Source organism: Mesoplodon bidens (genome assembly GCF_964165515.1).
Source record: "Mesoplodon bidens genome assembly, chromosome: 6".
Taxonomy (NCBI): Eukaryota; Metazoa; Chordata; class Mammalia; order Artiodactyla; family Ziphiidae; genus Mesoplodon; species Mesoplodon bidens.
Genome location: NC_138162.1, coordinates 21,221,824 through 21,245,375, shown reverse-complemented (window position 1 = coordinate 21,245,375; position 23,552 = coordinate 21,221,824). Strand labels below are relative to the sequence as shown.

Here is a 23,552-nt window from a genome sequence, read left to right as displayed (position 1 = left end):
CATGCAATGATGGAAGAAAGGGCATTCTATACACAGAGAATAAGTGGCACAAACAAATCAGGAAATGAAAACATTCAACCCGTACGGGTATTTAAGAAGAAGCTACAAAGAGCTTGAGAGTTGGCGCTATAATGTTGCCAGGAGACTATAGAATGAGAAGGGAACAAATGTCGGCTTGCAGAGGACACCTACCAAGAGTAGGGAGACAGGAACGGAATGGTCAGAGAGGGAAAACAGGAAAATAAGTAAACCAACTGTATATACTTCCATTATAAATCTTATCTTATTGAAGAGTAATTGCACATCTGTCTTTTCTTTAGACTCAGCACGCCTCAACAGCAAAGGATGTTTTCTCTATCTTTCTGTAACACATAGCACAACATTTGGCAAAGGAGCCCCCAAAAGATTTGTTGACTAGAATAAATGAATGAATGAATGAGTGAGTGAGAATGTTTTAAGGATTAGTTATTGTCAAAGATAAAGCTGAGGGACTTCCCTGATGGCGCAGTGGTTAAGAATCCTCCTGCCAATGCAGGGGACACGGGTTCGAGCGCTGGTCCGGGAAGATCCCACATGCTGCGGAGCAACTAAGCCCATGCGCCACAACTACTGAGACTGAGCGCTAGAGCCTGCGAGCCACAACTACTGAGTCTGTGTGCTGCAACTACTGAAGTCCATGAGCCTAGAGCCCATGCTCCGCGACAAGAGAAGCCACCGCAGTGAGAAGCCCACGCACTGCAATGAAGAGTAGCCCCTGCTCGCCGCAACTAGAGAAAGCCCAAGCACAGCAATGAAGACCCAACGCAGCTAAAACTAAATAAATAAATTTATTTAAAAAACGATAAAGCTGGATACTAGTCGAAGTGGTAAGGACAGATTTCAATCAGTAATATACTATTGCAATGGGGAAAATAGTCTAGAGTGAACTGAACTCAACTTCAATTTGTACAGAGATGACTGGGAGAATGATGGAACAGGGAGGAAGTTGGGGGGTTGGGCTCAGTCGAGACAGAGAAGTGAAAAATTACAAGACCTAGGAAGGAAGGGGATTGGTCCATGCAAAACCCAGCTGGGTTTGCTAACTGGTGCTTATTGAAGTCAGGCTCCTACCCTCCCACAGAGACTGGGAGACAGGGGCCCTGTCTTTAGGTGTTGGCTGGAACAAACAGTACATTTTTTTGGCAGCCTTGAGTTTTCTCAGGATGACTTTAAGAGTCATCCTTAGGGATGCAACCTTGAGCTATTAGAAACTATGTTAGTGTTTTTTCAGCGTTTGTAGGCTGAGGCTGAGGACAAGCCAAGAAGAGGGCTCAGAGGAGCCCAGCTAGAGTATGTATTTCTTCAGCTACTACAATCAAACATTTCTTCGCAGTGGGAGTACCAGGGAACACTAAAGGAATCTTTAATTGTCCAAACCATTTTGGATCCTGAACTGATGTTTCCTGCAGTTTGGAGGCAAACTGCAAAAGAGTATGCTTGCAGCCTGGGCCCTGCAGACTAGTGGCCTCTACTACCAAATCAGGGGAAAGGGGCAGCAGGGCAGGTGTCAGCTGTTCTCAGATCTTTTACAATCTCTCCTGAGGCAAAACCGAGGTCTCCTTAGAGACACACATTTACAGTTCTCCTAATTCATTTGAGAAACAATTCTTTAACAGAAAGATAAAAAGCAAATCAGCATTATCTCAAAACAGAGGTCTTATGAAGAACCTAGGGGTAAAACGGGAATAAAGACACAGACCTACTTGAGAATGGACTTGAGGATATGGGGAGGGGGAAGGGTAAGCTGTGACAAAGTGAAAGAGAGGCATGGACATATATACAGTACCAAACGTAAGGTAGATAGATAGTGGGAAGCAGCCGCAGAGCACAGGGAGATCAGCTCGGTGCTTTGTGACCGCCTGGAGGGGTGGGATGGGGAGGGTGGGAGGGAGGGAGATGCATGAGGGAAGGGATGTGGGAACAGATGTATATGTATGACTGATTCACTTTGTTATAAAGCAGAAACTAATAAAAAAAAAACCCATTTTGGAGACAATCAGGGGAAAAAAAAAACAGAGGTCTTTCAACAATTTGTAAGTATTAAATGTTTCTTTTTTTTGTTATGACAATATATGGCCTACCTTCTGGGAAAGGAGGCACACAGATCTTAAAGTAACTTGTTTTAAAACAGTGAATAATGCTCCAATGAGTTGCTAATTTATTTTCCTTACCAAAAAAGAACATATCCCTTCAGGATTAGGGTCAGAGAGACTAAGGTTTTCTTTAAGGGTTTTGTCTTCTATAACAATGAGCCTTTTGATATGCAAATATAAACTCCCAAAAGAGATGGGTATGGAAAATTTGTTTGGCTTAATAAAGCATTGTGAATAGAGAGATGTGGGTGGGAATATGAGAGAGGGTCAAAAAAATATCCTGAGATAGATGAAGGACTTTTAAGAATATTTAAGGAACTGGGATGTTCAAATATTCAATTTTAATTGTTTGGGTAGATATCTTTCTACCCCTTACATCACCCCCCAAAGCTTCAGTAAAGCCTGCCATTCACAAATGCCTTCCATGAGAGGTTTTTGGGGAAAAAAGAATTCCATGTCTAGGTTAGAAAAAACAAAAGAAAGATCATCTGTGGGAGGTGAAACACCAGTGAACTACAGATTCAGCAAGGGCCAGGGACTCTAGGCCAAGAATGGTCATGAGAAATCAAGGTCCTGCCCAGTCCTGGAGTTCACAGAAGGCTCCAGGATGGCACTGACTTCCCAATCAATATGGGGTAAAGGGCTAGATGCAATTTTATTTAGTCTCAAAGGAAATGGTGACCCCCAACTACCATCTCAGTTTCAAGTAAAATAGGAAAAGTTTGTTTCATCACCAAGATTATATCTATAAAAGCAGGAAGGCTATTTGAGTAGGCCCTGTGCATAGACAACATTTACACAATCTCTCCTTCTCTAAAGGAACAAGCTGCAAATAGACTATACAAAACATGTCTTTTTTTTTTTTTTTTTTCCAGTTTTTTTGCTGCATGCGCAGCTTGTGAGATCTTAGTTCCCCGACCAGGGATCGAATCCAGGCCCCCTGCAGTGGAAGTGCAGAGTCCTAACCGCTGGACTGCCAGGGAATTCCCTAAAACATCTGTCTTTTGAGCCAAAGGCTCCCAGGAATTTGATAAAACTAGGGTCTAGCAATGTGGACAAAAGGAGAGGGAATGACTGTCAGGGGTTGAGGGCTAATCCACAGCGCAGAATGCTTCCAAGGACAGAGGGTATGGTAGGAGAAATCCTAAAAGAAAGTCCAAATTCAATTCCCGTCTTTATGAACCTAGACAGATGGGCAAACTCAGGTGTCTGGGGACAGTCATCCCCAGCTGGCAAAAAGAGAACAGGTACCAATTCTGAGAGCCAAAACACAGGGTGTAGATTGGGAGGGGCAGGTGGTAGGGAAAAGGAACTCAGGACTGACAAAGCCCTGCCCAGTGGTCAAGCCACCATGAGGAGCTCTCTGGCACAAACCAAGACCCGGTCCCACCCCAACACACGTATTCGCAAGATCTAGGGCCCCCTTCCTCCTTAATCTGTTGCTCAGACTATACAATATAGATGTGAAGTAGAGCCCCAAGTCTCTATGTACAGCCTTTGTTTTTCTTCCTCCACAAACTCTATACCTTGCCCACATATATCTGCTATCTATGTATGTCAGTAGGTTCCAAATCTGTACCTTTAGTTCAGACTGCTCTCCTCAGCTTCAGACCTAAATGTCTAATAACCTGCTAGATTTCTCTACCTGAATATCACTCTGGTACCTCAAACTCAGCATGTGAAAATTTAAAACCATTGGAATGCCTTAAAATATATATATTCTACTTCTTGACCCAGAAACTCTACTTGGCAAAGTAAAATCTCCTAGAATGTTTTGTTTTAAAAGATCAGTGTGGGGCTTCCCTGGTGGCGCAGTGGTTGAGAGTCCGCCTGCCGATGCAGGGGACACGGGTTCGTGCCCCAGTCCGGGAAGATCCCACATGCCGCGGAGCGGCTGGGCCCGTGAGCCATGGCCGCTGAGCCTGCATGTCTGGAGCCTGTGCTCCGCAACGGGAGAGGCCACAACAGTGAGAGGCCTGCGTACCGCAAAAAAATTAAAAAATTTAAAAATAACAAAAAACTGTCAAGGTCATCAAAAACAAGGAAGTCTGAGAAACAGTCACAGCCAAGAGGAGTTTAAGGAGACATGACAACTAACTGTAATGTGCTATCCTGGATGGGATCCTGGAATAGAAAAAGGACCTGAGGTAAAAACTAAGGAAATCTGAATAAAGTATGGACTTTAGTTAATAATAATGTATCAATATTATTGATTAATTGTAGCACACAAACCATACTAATGTAAGATGTTAATAAGAGGGCAAATTGGGTGTGGGGTATATGGAAACTTTCTGTACTATCTTCACAAATTTTTTGTAAATCTAAAATTAAAAGTTTATTTTTAAAAAGTCAAGTAATTTACCCAAATTCATACCCGAAGTTCAGAGACCAAACCAAATGCCTTCAAATTTTGAGCTTTTTCCACTACACAAAACCCTTCCAACTTTACTTTCTTGGATTATAGAGGTATTTGTATGACAATCGGAACAAGTTCCATAAGGGAAGAAAAAAATGTTTTTTCTTTTTCTCTTTTTTCATTTTGCCTAGCACACCACTGGTGTTCAGTAAAGCCGCTTAAGTTAACTACTCACAGAAAGAAAGTCAGAGAGATCTAAAGAATCTGAGACTTTGAGAGAACTTTAACACGTCCAGTCCATCACACAGCCATCAATACCGCTGGCTCCAGAGAGAAGCCCGCCAGGCCCTGGGCTCAGAGCCACTCAGTTCTGCAAGGGTCCTGTGCTGTCACCTACCGGTAGCTCGTAAAGCGTCGACTTCCCCTGCGGTATCTCGGGAACCCGTGGGGCTGGGGGTAGTTGGAGAGAAGATTCAAGCGCTAATTAAATTACAGAATATATGTAACTGTCACAGAGTTCAATCGACACTTGTACAAAGCAAAGGCTCTTCTCTTCTCCGGCGATTGCAGGCTCCCATAACTTCGTATTAACACTTAGGCTCATAAATTTACAGACTTCTTGCTGACCTACCTCCCCAAGTACAGATCTGACTCGTACTGCCAGTCTCTCAAAATTCAGAATCTCCCGCAAAGCGTAGGCTGCGGAAACTGCTCATCTTCACAGTCTTGAGACACCGCCAATCAGATTCCCGCATTTCACAGACTCCTGAGACTCATGGCACTACTTTGCAAAGCCCACAGACCTCCCCCATTAGGGCAAATACGCGCGCTAACGCAGACGGCTTCACTAAGAGGTTCAAGTTTCGCAGGCAGCTCACACCAGCTCGAAAGCCTAGGAGGGCCCCAGTCAGGCTCGGCGCCCGCAGTCTGACGCTTTGGCGCAGGTTCTGGCTCCCCACCTCTGGCCGGATCCGGTCAGACTAGGCCGCCCACTGCGGGCCGAGGTCCCGCCCCTCTAGACCTGTCATCACAGAAGCCGCACGTGGCCGGGTTGGGGCCTCAGGCGACCTGCAACCATCACTTGTCTCATCAGCCATCCATTGGGGCCGCCGCAGCCAATCAGAGCCAGCGGTTCCGGGCTGGAGAGCGAGCTCCGGGTGAGGCAAGCGGGAGAAGGGGCGGAGGTGAGGAGAGGCTCCGAGATGGTAGAGGGCTAGCGGGGCAAGGGAGCCTGGCAAGGGTTCTGCCAGCCTGGAATCCGAGGGGGCGGGTCCTAGTAAAAGGCGGAGAGACCAAAAGGGGATCAGGGGTGGGACGAGGGACAAGCAGAAGTTCAATGGGGAGACGCCGAGAGGAGAAGGGGCGGAGCCAGAGAGGGGCGGGACCTGGATTACAGGGCAGGAGCCCCAGGATTAAAGAAACTGGGAGAGGGGAGGAGCCAGGGGAAGGTGGGAGGTGGGACAAGGGGGAGGGTGGGTCCCGTCGTTGTGGGGGCGGGGCTCGGACCAAAGGGGCGAGGTTTGCAGGCCGAGGCTGCAGCTAGGGCTGCTGTGTAACTGCCCTAATCCATTACCTCCTCAGGTGCAACGGGACTCACGGAACTACAGGTGTGTGGCGGAGTGCATGTGGAAGAAGGGACAAGGACGGGGGTGCGCTTGGGCAGACATGAGGAGGTGGGGATCACGTTAGGGAAGGAGAGGATCTAGAGAAATGCTGGGTGAGGGTGGAGTGAAACAGTTGGGGGAGGAGTTGGGGGCTCAGTGTAGGGGCTAGGAGGTGCATTCTCCAGTATCCCTTGCGGGGGAGGGGCGGGAGTGCTTTGTGAGGTGGCAAGTACAATGTGAGGGGGTCAGGTCGCTATCTGAAGTGGAGGGTTCAGACGACACTTGAGGGGGAGGGGATCTGAAGCGCTTTAAGGGAAAGGGGGGGTGTCGTGTGATGGAGACGGGCTGGTGGTCCGGAGTTTGGGAGGGACTGTGTGGAGGAAGAAGGGATGGGGCTATGGGCACTGTGTGAGGGGAAGGGATTGCAGGTCCCATCCGGGGAGGGAAGAACCCCTAGTGCTTTGAGAAGTCTGGGGGCATTGTAGAGACTCCGGGAAGATGTTTGTGTACTGTGTTTCAGGAATGAGGGTGATGGAATTAGGGGGGTGAAGAAGCCAGTCTGTAGTGTTCCCGGCTCATCAGCTCCTAACTCCACCTTCAGGCCTGAGCACTCTTAGAGAGGATCCAGGCCCCACTTGCCACTAGGGCGTGTGTGACTCTCTCAGTCGGCTTTGGATCTGTCTGGCTAAGACAGGTTTTTTCCCCTTAGCTGGTGTCCCTGGGGACCCTTCCCCTGCTTCGGTTCCTGTTAACCCCCCACTCTAGTTCCTGTTCCTCCTAGAAGCTTGCCTTGGTCCCTGTCTTCCCCCTCCTCCCCCACTTTGCCCTGCCCTTATGCTCTGGGTGTGCTCATTTCCCACTTCCTTCCTCACCCTGGGGCCTGGCCTGGTCCTTGCCTGTCTAGGAGCTGTGCCCTGCCCCAGACTTCGTACTCCGTGGCCAGAGACCTAAGTAACCAGCAGCAAGGCCCAGACCTCGCCCTCACTACTGCAGAGGTCTCTCCCAACAGCCCCCCAAGTGAATGGTAGACACCTTTTTACCACTTGACACAAACTGCTTTCCCCACACTTTTCCTTCTCCCGGGTAGGGGACGCTAGGCCCCTCGAAAATTCTGGGCTTCTGTGGGAAGGGGAAAGGTGAGAAGTACTGAAGGTCTATGAGGCATGTTTTGAGAGGTGGGCCACTACTGTCGGCTAAACTTGGGAAGGGATATGAGGTTCCAGTCTCTGCTGGGGGAGGGAGAGGGAATGGCTCCCCACTCTCCTGGCTTGGAAGCTATCAGAACTGAGACTAGGGCCTAGTCCTTGTGGCGGCTCCTCTGGTTCCCTGAGGGGACTTGATGTAGTGCCAGAGTTCTTTTTGCCCCTGGGCAGCCTGGGAGAGGGTGAGAAAGCCCTGTTTTCCACACAGTGGCTGAATGAGTGTGACAATGTTGCTGAAAGGGGCCCCAAGCCAGTCTCCTCTGGCTGAGAGACTGGCTGGGGAGGGAGCGGGTGCTGAAGCCAAACAAAGCCCTGGGGTAGGGTGGGGTAAAGGAGGGCAGGCTGAAACCTTTGAGGAGGAGCTGATTGCTATGGCAACACAGCTTCCCAGACTGTCTCTCTGAGAGGCGGGCTTAGGGCAGACTCACTCCAGCTTCCTCAAGACTGAGGCATTTGTGTGAGTGGGTGGAGCGTGAAGAGAAAGGGCATCAGTTTGCTGTGCAGAGGCTGGAGTATATAGACTTTCTGCTTCGGTACAAGCAGCAGAGCATTCAGATGCTTGGACCCATCCTCTGAAAATGGATATGAGTGAACAGCAGCCATTAGAATTATAGCAGTATAAGGTCAGAATTGTAGAGGCTCTCAATGTCTATACAAACGCTCATTTTACAGATTTGGAAATTAAGAAAGAGACTGAGATTTTCTCCAGGTCTCCCAGTGAAAGAGCAGGTGTTAGGATCCAGGTCTCCTGATTGCTCTTTACTCAGCCCAGGGCTCATTGTTTCTTTCAGCCAGTGTTTACTGAGCACCTATTATGTGCCAGGCACTGATGCTGATTCTGGGAATACCAGCATGAACAAAACGGACAAAGTTGCTGTTCTCATGGAGCTTCCATTCTAATAGGGGGAGAAATAAATGTGTGTGTGGCTGGGAAGGGAGAGAAATGGGGGAGAGGGTGGGGGAAGGGTAAAGAGGGAAAAGTGTCAGCTGGTGATAACTGTTATGAAAAAAATAAAGCAGGGTAAGAATTTAAGGCAGCTAGGTAAAGCCTCTTGATTGTACCATGCTGCTTGCTTTCCCGGTACACACTGAGGCCTAGAACATCTTTGATCCTTCCCCCTGAACTACTGCCCCCTGACTTTTGCAAATAACTAAGGCCTGGGCCTATGGTAGTGGCAGTTAGATAGAACAAGGTGGGGTCACCAAGGAATTACTCCTTTCCTACAGTGTTCTCTGTCTACCTGTCTTCCCAGTAAGCTTTTACTAAGGCAAGTGGGCTTTTACATTGATACTCTGCAGTTTTGTTCAGGGTGTTGAAAATTTCCTAAATCCCGTAACTTAGCATTAGGGAACCAGCAAGGAAGTCAGTCCACAGCAACTGGGTTCTTTTTCAGTGTTTTCCCCCTGGTCTGAGGTAAGGAGAAAGGAGGCTAGAGGAACTGTTACTTGGTTGTCCTTCCTAAGTCTAGGGCACAGGGAGGAAGTAGGGGAGGAGAGCCTCATTTTACTGTCCAGTGACAACCTTAGGGCCCACCACTACAAGCAAGGTAGAAACAAGGACCTTGGGGCTTCTGTGGCTTCTGAACTATAAAAGAATGCACTCCTGCTCTTCTGGAGGCACAGCCAGGGAGCCTGCCCTGGCTGATGCTAATTCTCTAGGGTCTCAGTTTGAGTCTTTCCTCTTTTGGCTCTGGTGTTTGCCTCTTGTTTTGTGGAAGACCTGAGTCTTAGACACCTCTTAAGCTCCAAACTGTCTGACTTCACAAGTGCAGAGGGAAAGGTAGGCAGGACTGTTTATTAGCTTGCCCGTAGATCAGCCCCTCTAAAAAGTGTCTTTTAATGTCTAATCCTTGCAAAGGTTTCCATCCTGGTCATTTAAAGGATAAGAGAATAAGAATTAGGAATGCTGGTTCTGCCGCCGCTTAATTTGGTTGGGTCTGGGCAGGGCTTGGGGCCCAGTGACTCAGGGGGAGGGTGGGGAGTTTCGAGGGAGCTGTGAGTCATGGGGGTGAGCTCTGTCAGAAGAGTTGGGCATATTTCCCCCTACTCTGGGCAGAAGCCTTCCTATCCCACTTCTTCCCCTGGGTGCTCTCCCTCCTTGAACAGGGGCTGATGAATAGAAAGAGTGCAGAAGGGCTGAAGCAGCCTGATCTCAGAATGGAAGTTTAGAGGCACAAAGAATGATGTCTAGGTTCCTGAATTAAAAGGTATCCCTATCTCAGGAGCCCTTGGGGCCCCTCTAATGAAGGCAAAAGAACATCAATATAGAGTAAGAAAGGAACAATACTATTTCTCAGTGGAAAAAGATGAGATCCCACTTCAAGAACTTTTCATCTGCCGTGGCACGAAGGAAGCTTCCTGGGATTCAACAGCCCTCTGGTACCTGGACCTCTGGTTTGCAAGGCACGGAGAGATGAACGGGAGTGGGGATATTTGGGATCTGGTGTTGGAAGAGCAAGCTGACTTTGGGGATTGTCGAACTTTGTCTGTGAACGCCCTAGGTCGTCCTACTGACCTGCCTCTGAAGAGGAAGGGAGGGGTGAAAAGTGGGCGGCCTACGTCTTTCCAAGGGTTAAAAGGCAGGGCTGAGAGCTGCTTTGGACCCCTGCAGCTGAGGGGTTAAGGAGATGGGCGGAGCGACCCTATGTAGGCCGGCCCCCCCCCCGTGTGGACCAACGGGCTTGCGTCTCTTGGAGGGGGCGTGCCTCACGCTTGAGGTCGTGGGGAGGCTGGCCTCCTTTAGGCCAATGAGCATGGTCGCTGCCCATGGGGGGGCGGAGTTTGAGGGGGCGTGGCTGCCGCGGCTGCAGCGGTTGGGGAGTGGGGGCGCTGGGCGGGGCGGGCTGCCCCATCAGCTGGTAGGAAATGGCCTGTGAGTCAGAGGGGCAGCGGAGTCGGCAGTGCGGAGCCCGGGCGCCCACGGGGAGGGACAGTCGCGGGGAGGGGCGAGGCAGCGGCTTGGGGGCTGCGGGCGCCAGGGCCCGCTAGTGTTGCACACGAAGCTGAACAGAGCAGAGCCTAGCAGAGCAGGGCTCAGGCTGAGCCACCCTTTGTCTGGGTTGGGGGCCCGTGGTGGGGAGGATTGGGCATTCGAGGGGAGGGACCGGGACGGGACGGAAGGGCCTGGAGCAGCGGCGCCGCGGCGGAGCCAGTCTGGGAACGGGGTGAGTTTGTGCTAGGGGGAAATAGCAAATCTCCGAAGCTCCAGTAGGGAATGGGGCCTGTCCCAGGCTGTGGGGAGGAGAGGGGAGAGAAAGGACCTGGGAGGCTAAGCAGGGGGTGAAGGGATCGGTCAGAACAAGGAGTCCTGGAGCCGGGGTGCTGGGGTGAGTTTACTGGGCTCATTTTGGAGGAGGTGCTAAGATTTGCTTCCTCTCCACGGAGGGTGGAGGGCTCTAGGCCAGAGAGAGGCAAGGGGTTGGTGAGAGGGCAGACGTTAACGCTCCTACCCACAGTAGTGGTCCATGGGAACAGCCCCCGTAGCTAGTGTAGACGTGTGTAGGGACAAAATATAGAGCAGCTGGCAGCAGTTCCTTCTGAATGGCGTGAAGGTGAAAAGCACATGGAGAGGAATTCTCCTTCCTGCCACCTTCCTTGATCAGGGTAGAAATGGATATCTTTAATACTGAAGGGGAGAGTGAGCCTGGCAGCTCAACACCCACCTACCCCACCTCCCAGGCCTAGCAGGTGTCTGAGGGTACAGACCCCGTGGTATTCTGGGACTTGTTGTTTTTGCTGGCCTTCCTCCCTTGGCATGTTGGGAGCTGTAGTCCTTGCCAGCCACAGCCTGGCACAGCTGTTTGACGCCAGCTGCTGCCCACCCCCTGCACAGAGTGAGATTTGGCCTACCCTGCCCCTCCCCTGCCAAGTCCTGCCCCATGAGTCAGCTTGAAGCTATGGTCTAGAGCCAGACTGGCTGGGTGGCAGTAAAGTGAGTCTTAGAGATTTTCATTGACAGGGCAGGAACTGAGAAGGCTCTGGGGTAATGAGCAGATGCCAGCCATGCTGGGGTCAAGTAGGGCATCATGTCATCACCTGGCTTCCCCAGGGCAAGGGCTCAAGAGGTCAACTGGGATGATGGGATGACTTAGGGGTGGGAGTGCTAAGGAAAAGGCCCTTCCTGAATCTGTATAGCATGGGTAGAGGAAAGGAGGGAAGAGATGAGTACAGGTCGTACCCTCTGAAATGCTGCCATTGGCGTTCTGCCCTTTCCAGACACCCCACCCACCACAGGGAACCAGAATTTTCTTAGGGCTTCCAGTTCTAATGAGAACTTGGTGAAATAGGATAGTGTAGGGTAGTGCAGTGATGGGAACTTGGTGTAGGAGAGTTTTTCAGTCCCTGGATGCAAAGCTCCCCTTTCTCCCTGCGTCCCACCCCCATCTTTAATTTATTTAATTTATTTATTTTTGGCTGCGCTGGGTCTTCATTGCTGCACGTGGGCTTTCTCTAGTTGCGTCGAGCTGGGGCTACTCTTCGTTGCGGTGCGCGGGCTTCTCATTGCAGTGGCTTCTCTTGTTGCGGAGCACAGGCTCTAGGCACGCGGGCTTTGGTAGTTGTGGCACATGGGCTCAGTAGTTGTGGCTCGCGGGCTCTAGAGTACAGGCTCAGTAGTTGTGGCGCACGGGCTTAGTTGCTCCGCAGCATGTGGGATCTTCCCGGACCAGGGCATGAACCTGTGTCCCTCGCACTGGTGGGTGGATTCTTAACCACTGCGCCACCAGGGAAGCCCCCCACCCCCATGTTTGTTGTTGCTGATTCTCCCTATACAATTAATCTCCCTGCTTCTCTCATATTCTGGGAGTTTTTCTCTGCACTGTCAGGACTGCTGCCCAGATCTCTGGGACTTGCATTTTACTTTTTTGAGCCCTGCTATGTGCTTACACCTGTGCTTGGAGTTGGGCAGAGGAGTGAAGTACAAACCTATCCTCAAGAACCCTATGGTCAGTCTACAAGATGTCTTACCCACAGGAGCAAGCAAAACTGTCAGTGGGTTACAGGAGATAGTGGTACTGCTATAGGTGAGGTCTCAGAAGAGACAGACATTTATGGTCCAGGGTGGCCGGAGAAGGCTTTATGGAGAGGATGGCATTTGGCCTAGCCAAGGAAGGTTAAGACTCCGATAGGCATAAGGGAACATTCCTTGAATGAGAAAGGGTTTTGTGGATAGCAGGCAGCACAGGCTACTGACCAAAGGATAAGCTTGATCCTGGGGGCAATGTTTTCTCCCATGAAGGAAGATGGCCTTCAACTGGACATCCCCTCACCCAGTATGGACTCCTGAGGGTGGACTAGTCAGTGAAGACCATCTTGTACCCTGACAGAAAAGCAGTGGTTTTGGTTTTTGGGTGTTGGATGTGTTGGGGAGGAGTGGCGAGGTACTCCAGCTCTCTGACTGTCACTGTCTTATCACTAGTTTGCAGGGCCTAGGTAGGAGGAGGGGTAGGCCCTGGAAAGTGCCTTCTAACAGTGCTTCCTCCCCCACCCCGCCCCCTCTAGACTTGTTTTTGGTTAGATTTGTTGCTTCCTGTTAAAGGGACAGACAGTTGGGGCCAATTGGGAGTTTAATGCTGAAGAGCCCACTTTGAGCTGACCTGAAGTTTGTTCTTCTAAGGAGTACTGATGGGGATGTAAGTTTCTGTAAGACCTCTGCCCTTAGGGTTATGGGGTGGCACTTGTCCCTTTAGAGATAGGTATGTGGGAAGGAGTTGTGCAACTCAGTGGCCTTGACTAGGAGAGTTGAATTCTTGCTTTGGCCACCTCTCAGTTGGCATGGTCTCTTGGATCTTGGGGTATCTCATCCCCCCTCTCATTCAGGGCAGCAGTCCCCCAGCTGGTGGCCCTGATAAGTAGTTATCCTGCCTCAACTTACTTGTCACATCCTTATTACAATGAGCTAAGACCTGCCTCTCTGTGACTCCTTGTATAGCCCAGTTCTGCCCTCTGGGCCCTGGATCCCAAGACTGCCCCTTCTGTTTCTGAAGGGCTCCTCACACTGGAGGAGGATGTCCTGGCATATACTCTATTAGCTGACAGTTGGAGAGCAACATTACTGCTGGCTCCAGAGATCCTGGCTTATGTCTGTTTTTCTCTCCTCAGGGTCCAGCTGAGCCTAGGAGCTGCACGGAATGGTGGCAGTCACCTCGCCAGTGCAGCAGGCATGGACCAGACTGCAAGCTAGGAGAGCAAGGCATCAGTCAGGAAGAGGGAACACACAGCTAGGCTTAAGACCTCTTCATCGGGGTGAGAGCCAGGGAGAGGGAGGGGGAGCAGGTACAGTTAGAAACCTGAGCTAATGTGTCACTTTCTCGGAAGTTCTGCGAGTGGCCTTTATATTCCATTAGTCCATCTAAAGGTATTAGATTGGGACACCTTTGCCCCCAGGAACCTCACAAGCTCACCTCTTCAGTCCAGGGGAGGATCTGAAATTCACCTGGGAGGGAGATGATTCACTGATAGCCCTGACCATCTTTTCTTCTCTTCTCTTGCACAGATGTCCCCAGGCCCCCCAGCCCAGGCCCAGCATAAAGGCTCTGGGGGGGGTCCCCCCTGACCCAAGGGGGGGCTTCATGCGCCACGTGCAGGCGGAGCCGTCTCCATCCTCAGAGCCAGAGGCTGGCCCTTCACAGCCTGCAGTCAGGCAGGGGGCCCTCCAGGGTGGCCTGCTCATGGGCTACAGCCCGGCAGGGGGGGCAACATCCCCCGGGGTCTACCAGGTATCCATCTTTTCCCCTCCAGCTGGTGCCTCCGAGCCTCATAGGGCCCTGAAACGGCCAGCCCCACCCACTGAGGGTCCCCGGGAGCTGAAGAGAGGCCCTGGGCTGGGGGCCAGAGAGGGACTACCCCCTGAAGAACCACCTACTCTGGGGCTATTGGGCCCAGAGGGACTGGGGCTGGGACTAGGCGTGGCCAGCCAGCATTTCTGCCATCATGGCCTCTGTGTTGTGGAACAGGGAGGTAGCTCCACCTCACCTTGGACTTCAGGGGCCCAGAGTTCCCCCTGGCCCCCATCAAATGCTTCCTGCAGTACTTTGCACACCAGAGACTGGGCTTCCCCACATCCTGGGGGACAGGGGTCCCTGGGGGAGTCCCCAGGGCCAGCCCCTCCGGGCCAGCTGCACACACTTGACACTGATTTGCACAGTCTTGCACAAATAGGGGGTAAGAGCCTAGTGGCTGGGGTGGGCAATGGGGGCAGCCCCTGGCCTAGGGAGTCCCCTGGCACTGCCAATGGGCACAGCCCCGAGCACACACCCCCTGGCCCTGGACCTCCAGGCCCCTGCCCCACCAAGCGAAGGCTGCTTCCAGCTGGAGAAGCCCCGGATGCCAGCTCTGAGGATGAGGGGCCAGCCCCTCGGAGGCGCCGGGGAACCCTGGGCCACCCTCTTGCTGCCAACAGTTCTGATGCCAAAGCCACACCCTTCTGGAGCCACCTGCTGCCTGGGCCCAAGGAGCCTGTGCTGGTAAGTCAGGAGAGGAAGTGGTCTGCTCTTAAGTGGACATCTGTGTGGGGAAAGGTGATGGGCTTAGGAGGATGTTCCTATAAGAGCTTGTGATGAGCCCCTGCTCCAAACATACCTGGCCTCCACCCAATCTCTGTCCCTAATCTTTCCTCTCCATAGGACCCAACAGACTGCAGTCCCATGGGGCGGAGGCTGAAAGGTGCCCGTCGCCTGAAGCTGTAAGTGACCAGCTTCTCCCTCTGCCCCTCCCTGAAAATGGGGCAGATGTCTGTAATTCTTTTTCCAACCCCAGGGTGGTGGACCTCAGGGAAGGAGCCCTAGGTAGCAGCAAATGGTGGGGCCCAAGGACAGTAGCAAGCGTAGCAGAATACCTCAAGCCAACCCACTTGTGTGTCCCCTCCCCTACCAGGAGCTCCCTTCGAAGACTCCGGAAGGGGCCAGGCCTGCTGAGTCCCCCCAGTGCCTCCCCTGTTCCTACCCCCGCTGTCAGCCGTACCCTGTTGGGCAACTTTGAGGTAGTTCCCCTTGGGTTCCTTGATTGGTGGATCTTGCGGGAAGGGATGGTGGTGTGTGTGGCTTGGACGGGTAAGGAGAACAGCTAGCATCTGTCTCACAGTATGTTTTCCCACCCCATCCCCAGGAATCATTGCTGCAAGGACGCTTTGCACCATCTGGCCACATTGAGGGCTTCACAGCAGAGATTGGAGCTAGTGGATCCTACTGCCCTCAGCATGTCACGCTGCCTGTCACTGTCACCTTCTTTGATGTTTCTGAGCAAAATGCCCCGGCTCCCTTCCTGGTATGACCTGACCTCAACCCAAAGTTAGCTCATGAGGGGCATGAGGGGTTGGGGGCAGCAGGTATTCTTTTTTTTTTTTAACTGACAAAGCAAAAGACTTTATTGGGAAGGGCACCCTGGGCGGAGACCAGCAGAGTTAGGGAACCCAGGAGAACTGCTCTGGAAGTATTCTTTAGATGTTCTCGCCCAAGAGTCAGAGCCAGGTGGGGAGAACTCTAGTGTAGGGCAGGGGCCAGGTCCCAAAATGAGAGATTGTGGAGATGGATGAGTGTTCGGGGATCTCCCAGACCCTACCTTGACTGATGGCTCCGTGGCCTTCCCAGGGCGTCGTGGACCTGAACTCCCTGGGGAGGAAGGGTTACAGTGTGCCCAAGGTGGGCACCATCCAAGTGGTGAGTTTTCCCTGAGGGGGAGTGGGAGTGGGGACAGGAAGACATCCCCCAGACCCTACCAACCTTGCCCTTCCTGTCCCCAGACCTTATTTAACCCCAACCAGACTGTGGTGAAGATGTTCCTCGTGACCTTTGACTTCTCGGACATGCCTGCTGCCCACATGACCTTCCTGCGTCATCGCCTCTTTTTGGTGCCTGTGGGTGAGGAGGGAAATACTAGCCGCACCCGCCGCCTCCTCTGCTACTTGTTGCACCTCAGGTGAGGACAGGGCCCGGGGTATCCTTTCCACAGCCCAGGCATGTCCTCCATGAATAGCATCTCTCCTTGCTTGTCTACAGTCTGGGGTCTTATTTTGATCACCCTGTCCTCCCCCAGGTTCCGGAGCTCCCGCTCAGGCCGCTTAAGCCTGCATGGAGACATCCGCCTGCTTTTTTCCCGCCGGAGCCTGGAACTGGACACAGGGCTCCCCTACGAACTGCAGGCTGTGACTGAGGCCCCTCACAATCCACGTTATTCACCTTTGCCCTGATTGTCAGTGCCCTGAACCCATGTGGGCCAAGGACCTGCCCATCCTGCTCCATCCTGGACAGAGCAAACACGTGGAGAGGTGCAACAGAACCTTCAGGCTTGAATTAAAGCCCTCACCACGCTCATGCCCAAATTGATTACTTGGGTGTTTAAGGCTTCTGATCTTACCACACTCTGCCCTACTCTGGGTACTCCATGTGCCTGCCCCCTCCCTTGGATTTCCCAGGCCAGCTGTGGTAGTGGGGAGGAACTGGAGCTATCCTGAGGTTGTCCTAAGTTCCCAGGCAAGTCATGCCAGCGTTGCCTCCCTGTCCTGGGCAGGGGCCACTTATTATTTTATTTATTTTAATTTATAATTTATTCAAATTGGATTGCCTTGGTAACGTCCCAAACCTGATAATTGGCATTGCCCCTCCTCCTTTCCCACTCTTAGATATTGCTCCAACCTCAGGAGTTGAAGAGGCTGATATGGGGGCTGTAGGAGAACTGCTCTCCCTCAGCTGAGAGCAGAGAAGTATCCCGGAAGGACTGAGTCACCAGCCAAAGACTCAGCTTCCCCTGTCCTTCCTTATTCCTTTCACTTCCCCGACCCTCTCACCTCACTCTGAAGGCCAACTTGTGTGTGTGTGTCTGTGTACGTGTATGCGTGTGAGAGACAGAGCATGCGTGCAGGCACACGCACGCACGCACACACACACACACACAGGGGTCAACCACCCCTCATCTAGGACTTCAGACTCTGGTTGTCCCTCTCCTTCTGCCTTTGTCTCCTTGCTTTGGGGTCCTGACTGAGGAAGGTGTTCAGGGGACAGAGTCAGGGCCAAGGACTGGGGTGCTTCCTCTCACCTGGCCAGACTCTGACCCACCTACCTCAGTTGGGATGAGGGGCACCCCTCAAACTCAGTCATGTAGTTATCAACTACCCCATTCCCCACTCTAGACTCTGACCCAGCCTTAGCCCTGATACCTGGGGCTGGGCTGAGGGGAACAAGCATTTGCTAAAACTTGAAAAAAAAAAAACAGGAAAAAATTGTACCTGGTACTTTTTTTTTTTTAAAGAAAGAAAGAATAAATTCTTGTTTGAAACTTGAACTAAGCCTTAGTTTTTCTGTTCGGGAGAGCATGGGAATGGGGATGGAGAGCCTAACTAGAGCTGGGACTCTGCCCTTTCCCCAGGAAAAAGGCCTGAGGCAGGGAAGTCTTAGGGGAGGCCCCCATGATTCTTAGGGTCTGGTCTTGCCCCTTTCACATAATGGGGTGGGGTTGGGGTAGGTTCTGCTGTAAAAGCTAAACTCTGAATGCGGATCTGGATTCTTACACTGGTTCTGTTGATGATTTTAGCTCCTCTGAGCTTCAGTGCTCTGATATGTAAAATGAGGGTGACTGTGCAAGTCTCCTAATGGATGTGACAGAGCATCGGAGATGTGTGCAGGGTGACATGCTCCAGAGAAGGCTGAATGTTGGGGCTCTGTGCTGGACTCTGTATGCGAGGGAACCTGGGCCTGATAGACCCTGACGGGGTAGAGGAAGAAAAAGCTATGATGCCTTGGGAAAAGAGGGGAGGGGGAAACCTCAGTCCAATCACCGGGCAGTGTTAGGCCCAGTCACCATGGTAACGGGAATGGGGTCGGTCCCCAGGGGGAGGGCTGGGTACGGCACAGCAGGACTACCAGAGAATGTCACTATGGCAACCACGGCAATGAGTCAGCTCCAATCGCTCGTCGCTATGGTGAAAGACGGGGGCGATTATACGCTCAGAAGGGTAAACTGAGTCTCCAGTGGGGATAAAGAATTCTGTTGGAAGCTTTTCTGGGACACCTGCACGCGAAAAGTAGCCTCCATTTGGTCACCGTGTTCGGGATCTTGGGCTTGAGCAGCTAGAACAAGAACAAGCTCGAGCCTTGAGCCCTCTCTAGAAAGTCTGCGTCTCCCAGCGACCAACTGGGAGCACGCTTCTGCCGAGTAATCAGCACGCTTCTGCCGAGTAACGCTGATTGGCTGAGTGTGGAAGGGGGAAGGGAAGGCCGGAAGTACATCCGGGGGAGTGGAAATACGGGAGGAAAGGCTCGGGTCCGGGCATCTAGAGCGACCGCTCTGCTCCGCGTCTCGTTGGTTCCGGAGGCCGCTGTGGCAGTGGGAAATGCTGGCGCGCGCGGTGCGGGGTTCTGGGGCCCTTTTGCTGAGGGTGAGTGCAAGGCATCCTTTTCTAAGGGTCGGGCCAGAGATCACCTGGGTTTTCAGCTGGGAAGGGGCCAGATTCTAAGTGTGGGGAGAGAACTGGAATCGGAGGTATGGTACTCGCCTGAGTTCCTTTCCGAGAACCCTTTAGGATCGCGGTTTAGGGACATGCCTCCGGGACAGGCACCGAGAGGGGCGGGGTGCCCGGTCGACTGGGTCTCTGCTAATCCTCGTCTTCCCTTTAGGGCTCCGTGCAGGCTTCTGGCCGCGCTGCGCGCCGCGCCTCCTCTGGATTGCCCCGAAACACCGTGGTGCTGTTTGTGCCGCAGCAGGAGGCTTGGGTGGTGGAGCGAATGGGCCGATTCCACCGCATCCTGGAGCCTGTGAGAACTTCTTCTGCCCATCCCGGGCCAGCCTGAATCCCAATTCCCTCACGACATGGGGGAATGGGGTGAGACCTCGTTGGGGCCTGCCTTCACCTTTGGCTTCTGACACCCCAGGCCAGACCTGGCAGTGCCCAGACTGCTGACGGTCATACCCATCTTACCACCTTTTCCCATTGCACTAGCATCCCACAGGCTCCACGTTAGGAATCTCTTCTATTAATCCTCTCAGCTCCACCTGTCTGCATGGAAAAGGCTACTCTGCTGGCTCCTATCTCCTTGACTGTCCCTTCCATTCAGAGATCCAGCCTTACATTCCTATCCTTACATTCTTACGTACCAGTGACACCCCAAGCCTTCTGTTTTTCTGGGCAGAATCTATGTTGATTCCCTACCCACTCCAGGCCTAGCTTCAATCTCAACCCTACAGCCCCCCATCCTTCTGAAGACCTGTGACTCCTCTTCCCAGGGCTTGAATATCCTCATCCCTGTGTTAGACCGGATCCGATATGTGCAGAGTCTCAAGGAAATTGTCATCAACGTGCCTGAGCAGTCTGCCGTGACTCTTGGTGAGGCGTGCGGGGTGACATGGGTGCTCTGAGGCCATTAGGATGTGGTGGCAGGAGAAAGAGCTGACTGGGACCTGGAGGCCTGACCTCCTTTCTCTCCTGCTCCTGCACCTACAGACAATGTAACTCTGCAAATCGATGGAGTTCTTTACCTGCGCATAATGGACCCTTACAAGGTATCTGCCCTCTGCTTTATTCAGCTCCTGAGTTGCTCTCCTCCCTAAAATCCTGCATGCAAGCTCCTGACACTATCCATGCCCCTTGCAGGCAAGCTATGGTGTGGAGGACCCTGAGTACGCTGTCACCCAGCTAGCTCAGACAACCATGAGATCAGAGCTCGGCAAACTCTCTCTGGACAAAGTCTTCCGGGTAAGGGGATCTGAGCCAGAGTTAAGGTTTGAAGACACATACCTGGCACTCTCAGTCCTTTCTGTTCTGGGGATCAGTTCCAGGACCTTCTCAGTTTAGCCCCCTGAAGGTTGGGTGGAGGCCATGGAGCTTACACCTTTCTTCCTCCAGGAGCGGGAGTCCCTGAATGCTAACATCGTGGATGCTATCAACCAGGCTGCCGACTGCTGGGGCATCCGCTGCCTCCGTTATGAGATCAAGGATATCCATGTGCCACCCCGGGTGAAAGAGTCCATGCAGATGCAGGTGGGGGCCAGAGAGGGACAGGGTAGAGTACTTCAGGATGCTCCAGTTGCATAGGGCCCTGGACTCCCTTCCCTGTTGTGATGGGTACAATTGCAGGTCTGTGTAAGAGTTTACTTTTACTCTGGTTTCTTGTTGATGGGGCTTGCTGGGGGCTTCTAGGTGGAGGCAGAGCGGCGGAAACGGGCCACAGTTCTAGAGTCTGAGGGGACTCGAGAGTCGGCTATCAACGTGGCAGAGGGGAAGAAGCAGGCACAGATCCTGGCCTCTGAGGCAGAAAAGGCTGAACAAATAAATCAGGCAGCAGGTCAGCAGAGGGTAGAGGCTGAGTGATGAACCGGGTATGGACCTTTGAGGCTTGGTACTGGGACAGGAGCTTTTGGGGTACCCTGACCTCATAGGTCAAGCTTTGTCTCTTTTCTTCCAGGAGAGGCCAGTGCAGTTCTGGCCAAGGCCAAGGCTAAAGCTGAAGCTATTCGCGTCCTGGCTGCAGCTCTGACACAACATGTGAGAGCCCCCCTAGGTGGGATTGGGGATCCGGAATTGGCAGTAGAAGAGGTTCTCTTATCTACCCTTGGGAGAAATTCCTGCCTTTTTGGTTCCATTGAGCCACATTACATGATCTCTTGTATTGTGATCTGCATATCCTCTTTCTAGGAACCTGATTTCTGTCCACTTCCTTTCCTCCCCCACCCCCCACCCCCCCACACCCCCCATCCAAGTCTGTGATCTCTGATGTTTATCTTCCCTGTGGCCACAGAATGGAGATGCAGCAGCCTCACTGACTGTGGCTGAGCAGTATGTCAGCGCATTCTCTAAACTGGCCAAGGACTCCAACACTATCCTGCTGCCCTCCAACCCTGGCGACGTCACCAGTATGGTGGCTCAGGTTAGAGCGCCCTGAGGACCCAGCATAGAGCACCAATGCCAGAGACTGAGACGCTACCACCACCACCATCACTTTCCCCGTCGAGTCCTCTAGAGTGCCCTGAGACTTACACCTCTCTTTATCCCCTGAACGAGACACTCCCACTCATCCCTAGCAATAGGGAACCTCTTGAGACATCTTTCTTTTTTTTTTTTTTTTTTTTTTGCAGATGCCTGTATTAGTATTTTGAGGGTGACCCTGCTCTGGTAGTTTGTAACAATCCTAGAACCGACTCCAAAGCTTTTAAGACAGGCTTGAGAGAGAGAAAGGAAAAACAAGCTTACTGGCCCTGGCTCTACCTTCTTCCTTTGAGCCGTTGGTGGGTCGGGCTATGCCTTCTGCCACGTGTCATCATGGCTCTCTCTGTCCCTCTCCTCAGGCCATGGGTGTGTATGGGGCCCTCACCAAAGCCCCGGTGCCAGGAGCCCAGGACTCAGTCTCCAGCAGGAGCAGCAGAGATGTCCAGAGCACAGATGCAAATCTTGATGAGGAACTTGATCGAGTCAAGCTGAGTTAATGGAGCTGGGCTTGGTCAGGGAGGCTGGGGACAGGGAAGCAGCACTCCCAGATTCTGGCTCTAGCCTCCCTGCCAAGATTTTGGTTATTATTTTTTTATTTGAACTTTAATCATGTAATAAAGTCACCAATGGCAAACCAAAACTGTCCTCTTTGATTGGGGAATGAAGTTGGGAGAGTCACCGGTGTTCTCCTTGGATGACCACTGCCTCCTCCAGTCCTGTCAGGTCTTGGGAACTGATTCCTCCATGAGCAAGATTAAATGTCATGTGAAGTGAAATCATCCTGCCTGTCTTCAGGAGAAGCTGTGGGATACAGTGGAAAAATTAAACCACATGTCTACTGAACTGCCAGCTGAGGAGTGTAGTCCCCCCTCTTGCTAAGTGTAGGGCTGTGAATTTGAGCAGGTGTTGGGGGTTTTTTTAATGGGAAAGAGGACTGTCCTGGTAGAGTAGCGCTCAAAGGGTCCTCAGGGACTGAGGACACTCATTCGTTCATTCAAAAACATTCAATGCTCAGCCATAAGAAGGAACGAAATTGGGTCATTTGTAGAGACGTGGATGGACCTAGAGACTCATACAGAGTGAAGTAAGACAGAAAGAGAAAAACAAATACAGTATATTAACGCATATGTGTGGAACTTAGAAAAATGGTACAGATGAACCAGTTTGCAGGGCAGAAATAGAGATAGATGTAGAGAACAAACGTATGGGCACCAAGGGGGGAAAGTGGCGGGGGGCAGGTGGTGGTGTGATGAATTGGAAGATTGGGATTGACATGTATACACTAATATGTATAAAATGGATAACTAATAAGAAACTGCTGTGTAAAAAAACAAAAACAAAACAAAAAAAAAACATTTAATGATGTCTACCATGTGCCAAGCTCAGTGTTACAGAAGAACCCAAATCCTATGGTCCCTGTTTTCACAGGAAACAGAGCTACAAAGTGATAAGTGCTGAGGTGGAGGAAAGTTCTGGCTGAGGGATCCTTGGCGGGGGGAGCATGTCACTTTGTGGGCAGCAAGGTTACCAACTCGGACATTGGGCTCAGGCTGGAAAAATCAATGCTTTCATCAGGCTACGGTTGGGGACTGGAATATGCAAAGGCCCATGGCTCCAGAGAAGTTGGAGTATTCAGAGTTGTTCTCTGTGGCTGATGGGTGGGGTGTTAGGGGGTGTGACTCTGTGGCAGGGGCCAAATCTCAGGGAGATAGGGTCCTGAAAGTGTTTGGACTTTATCTGGGGAGCAGGGGGCATGAAGGGTTTTTTCCCTTCCCATGAAGAATTTTAAGAAGATTAAGGTAATCACATCAGAGTTTCAGATGGAGCTGTCCTGCTACGATGTGGTCAGGGGATTTGAAGGAGAGATGGGAGGCTGGAAGGACAGTAAGAAGGCTACTTCAGTGGTCCTGGAGAGGGTGGTGAGGCCTGAACATAGGTAAGGGGCTTTGGGGATGAAGGTGGAGGGATATTTCAACGTATTTCTGAATTAGAATTTATTCATTTATCCATTTTAATTATTTTATTGAATCCCAACTATATGCCAGACACTGAGAATATAGTAATAAAGAAAACAAAATTCCCTACTCTCAATGAGCTTACATTCTATTTGGAAGGGACAAATCATTAATAAGATGTATAGTATTTCAGATGCTGATGAGTTGTACTAGAGAGGGAAGTAAAGAAAGGAAGGGAGATGGGGAACTTGAGAGGAGGGGCTGTAACATTGAGTAGAGGGTTACAGGAAGCCTCACTAATGGTACATTTAAGCTTAGATATGGAGATGAGGAGGGGAAGGTCCATTTGGGCATCTGGGAATAAAGCTGACAGGAGTTGGAAATGCAAAGG

At 51.7% G+C, this 23,552-nt stretch overlaps 3 protein-coding genes across 9 annotated transcripts in view; 2 read left to right on the top strand and 1 right to left on the bottom strand.

The window, feature by feature from the left end:
* UNC13B (unc-13 homolog B) overlaps positions 1-5,134 on the bottom strand; it is a 231,715-nt gene extending 226,581 nt beyond the window's left edge. Inside the window, exon 1 of the mRNA XM_081237785.1 lies at positions 5,120-5,134. The gene's annotated coding sequence lies outside the window, so the exon portion shown is untranslated. The remainder of the gene's footprint in view (positions 1-5,119) is intronic.
* Positions 5,135-5,980: 846 nt separating this feature from the next.
* On the top strand, positions 5,981-17,541 carry ATOSB (atos homolog B). Of its 6 annotated transcripts, none has more exons than XM_081237981.1 (10): positions 5,981-6,095; positions 12,831-12,924; positions 13,394-13,537; positions 13,788-14,757; positions 14,917-14,975; positions 15,167-15,272; positions 15,398-15,556; positions 15,880-15,948; positions 16,032-16,207; positions 16,325-17,541. In XM_081237981.1, exons 4-10 carry the CDS (start codon positions 13,864-13,866, stop codon positions 16,476-16,478), a joined length of 1,617 nt encoding a protein of 538 aa, XP_081094107.1. In that variant the 5' UTR covers positions 5,981-6,095; positions 12,831-12,924; positions 13,394-13,537; positions 13,788-13,863; the 3' UTR covers positions 16,479-17,541. The 6 variants fall into 6 exon arrangements, with proteins under 6 accessions (XP_081094107.1, XP_081094105.1, XP_081094106.1 ...); XM_081237979.1 differs by having other exon boundaries at positions 5,985-6,095; positions 12,794-12,924; XM_081237982.1 differs by lacking the exon at positions 5,981-6,095 and adding an exon at positions 10,244-10,458.
* Positions 17,542-18,542: 1,001 nt separating this feature from the next.
* STOML2 (stomatin like 2) lies at positions 18,543-21,846 on the top strand. 2 transcript variants are annotated; one of them, XM_081237746.1, is made up of 10 exons: positions 18,546-18,662; positions 18,901-19,038; positions 19,508-19,607; positions 19,725-19,783; positions 19,875-19,976; positions 20,127-20,261; positions 20,421-20,565; positions 20,686-20,765; positions 21,019-21,147; positions 21,566-21,846. In XM_081237746.1, exons 1-10 carry the CDS (start codon positions 18,618-18,620, stop codon positions 21,701-21,703), a joined length of 1,071 nt encoding a protein of 356 aa, XP_081093872.1. In that variant the 5' UTR covers positions 18,546-18,617; the 3' UTR covers positions 21,704-21,846. The 2 variants fall into 2 exon arrangements, with proteins under 2 accessions (XP_081093873.1, XP_081093872.1); XM_081237747.1 differs by lacking the exon at positions 21,019-21,147 and having other exon boundaries at positions 18,543-18,662.
* The last annotated feature ends 1,706 nt before the right edge of the window (positions 21,847-23,552 follow it).

Bases quoted from the DNA above. Each gene is read 5' to 3' on its own strand.
- ATOSB (XM_081237981.1), top strand. From the start codon at position 13,864: ATGCGCCACGTGCAGGCGGAGCCGTCTCCATCCTCAGAGCCAGAGGCT. The intron at 14,758-14,916 runs GTAAGTCAGGAG...TCCTCTCCATAG, and splicing joins GGCCCAAGGAGCCTGTGCTG to GACCCAACAGACTGCAGTCC. The intron at 15,949-16,031 runs GTGAGTTTTCCC...TCCTGTCCCCAG, and splicing joins AGGTGGGCACCATCCAAGTG to ACCTTATTTAACCCCAACCA.
- STOML2 (XM_081237746.1), top strand. From the start codon at position 18,618: ATGCTGGCGCGCGCGGTGCGGGGTTCTGGGGCCCTTTTGCTGAGG. The intron at 19,784-19,874 runs GTATCTGCCCTC...TGCCCCTTGCAG, and splicing joins GCATAATGGACCCTTACAAG to GCAAGCTATGGTGTGGAGGA. The intron at 20,262-20,420 runs GTGGGGGCCAGA...GGGGGCTTCTAG, and splicing joins AAGAGTCCATGCAGATGCAG to GTGGAGGCAGAGCGGCGGAA.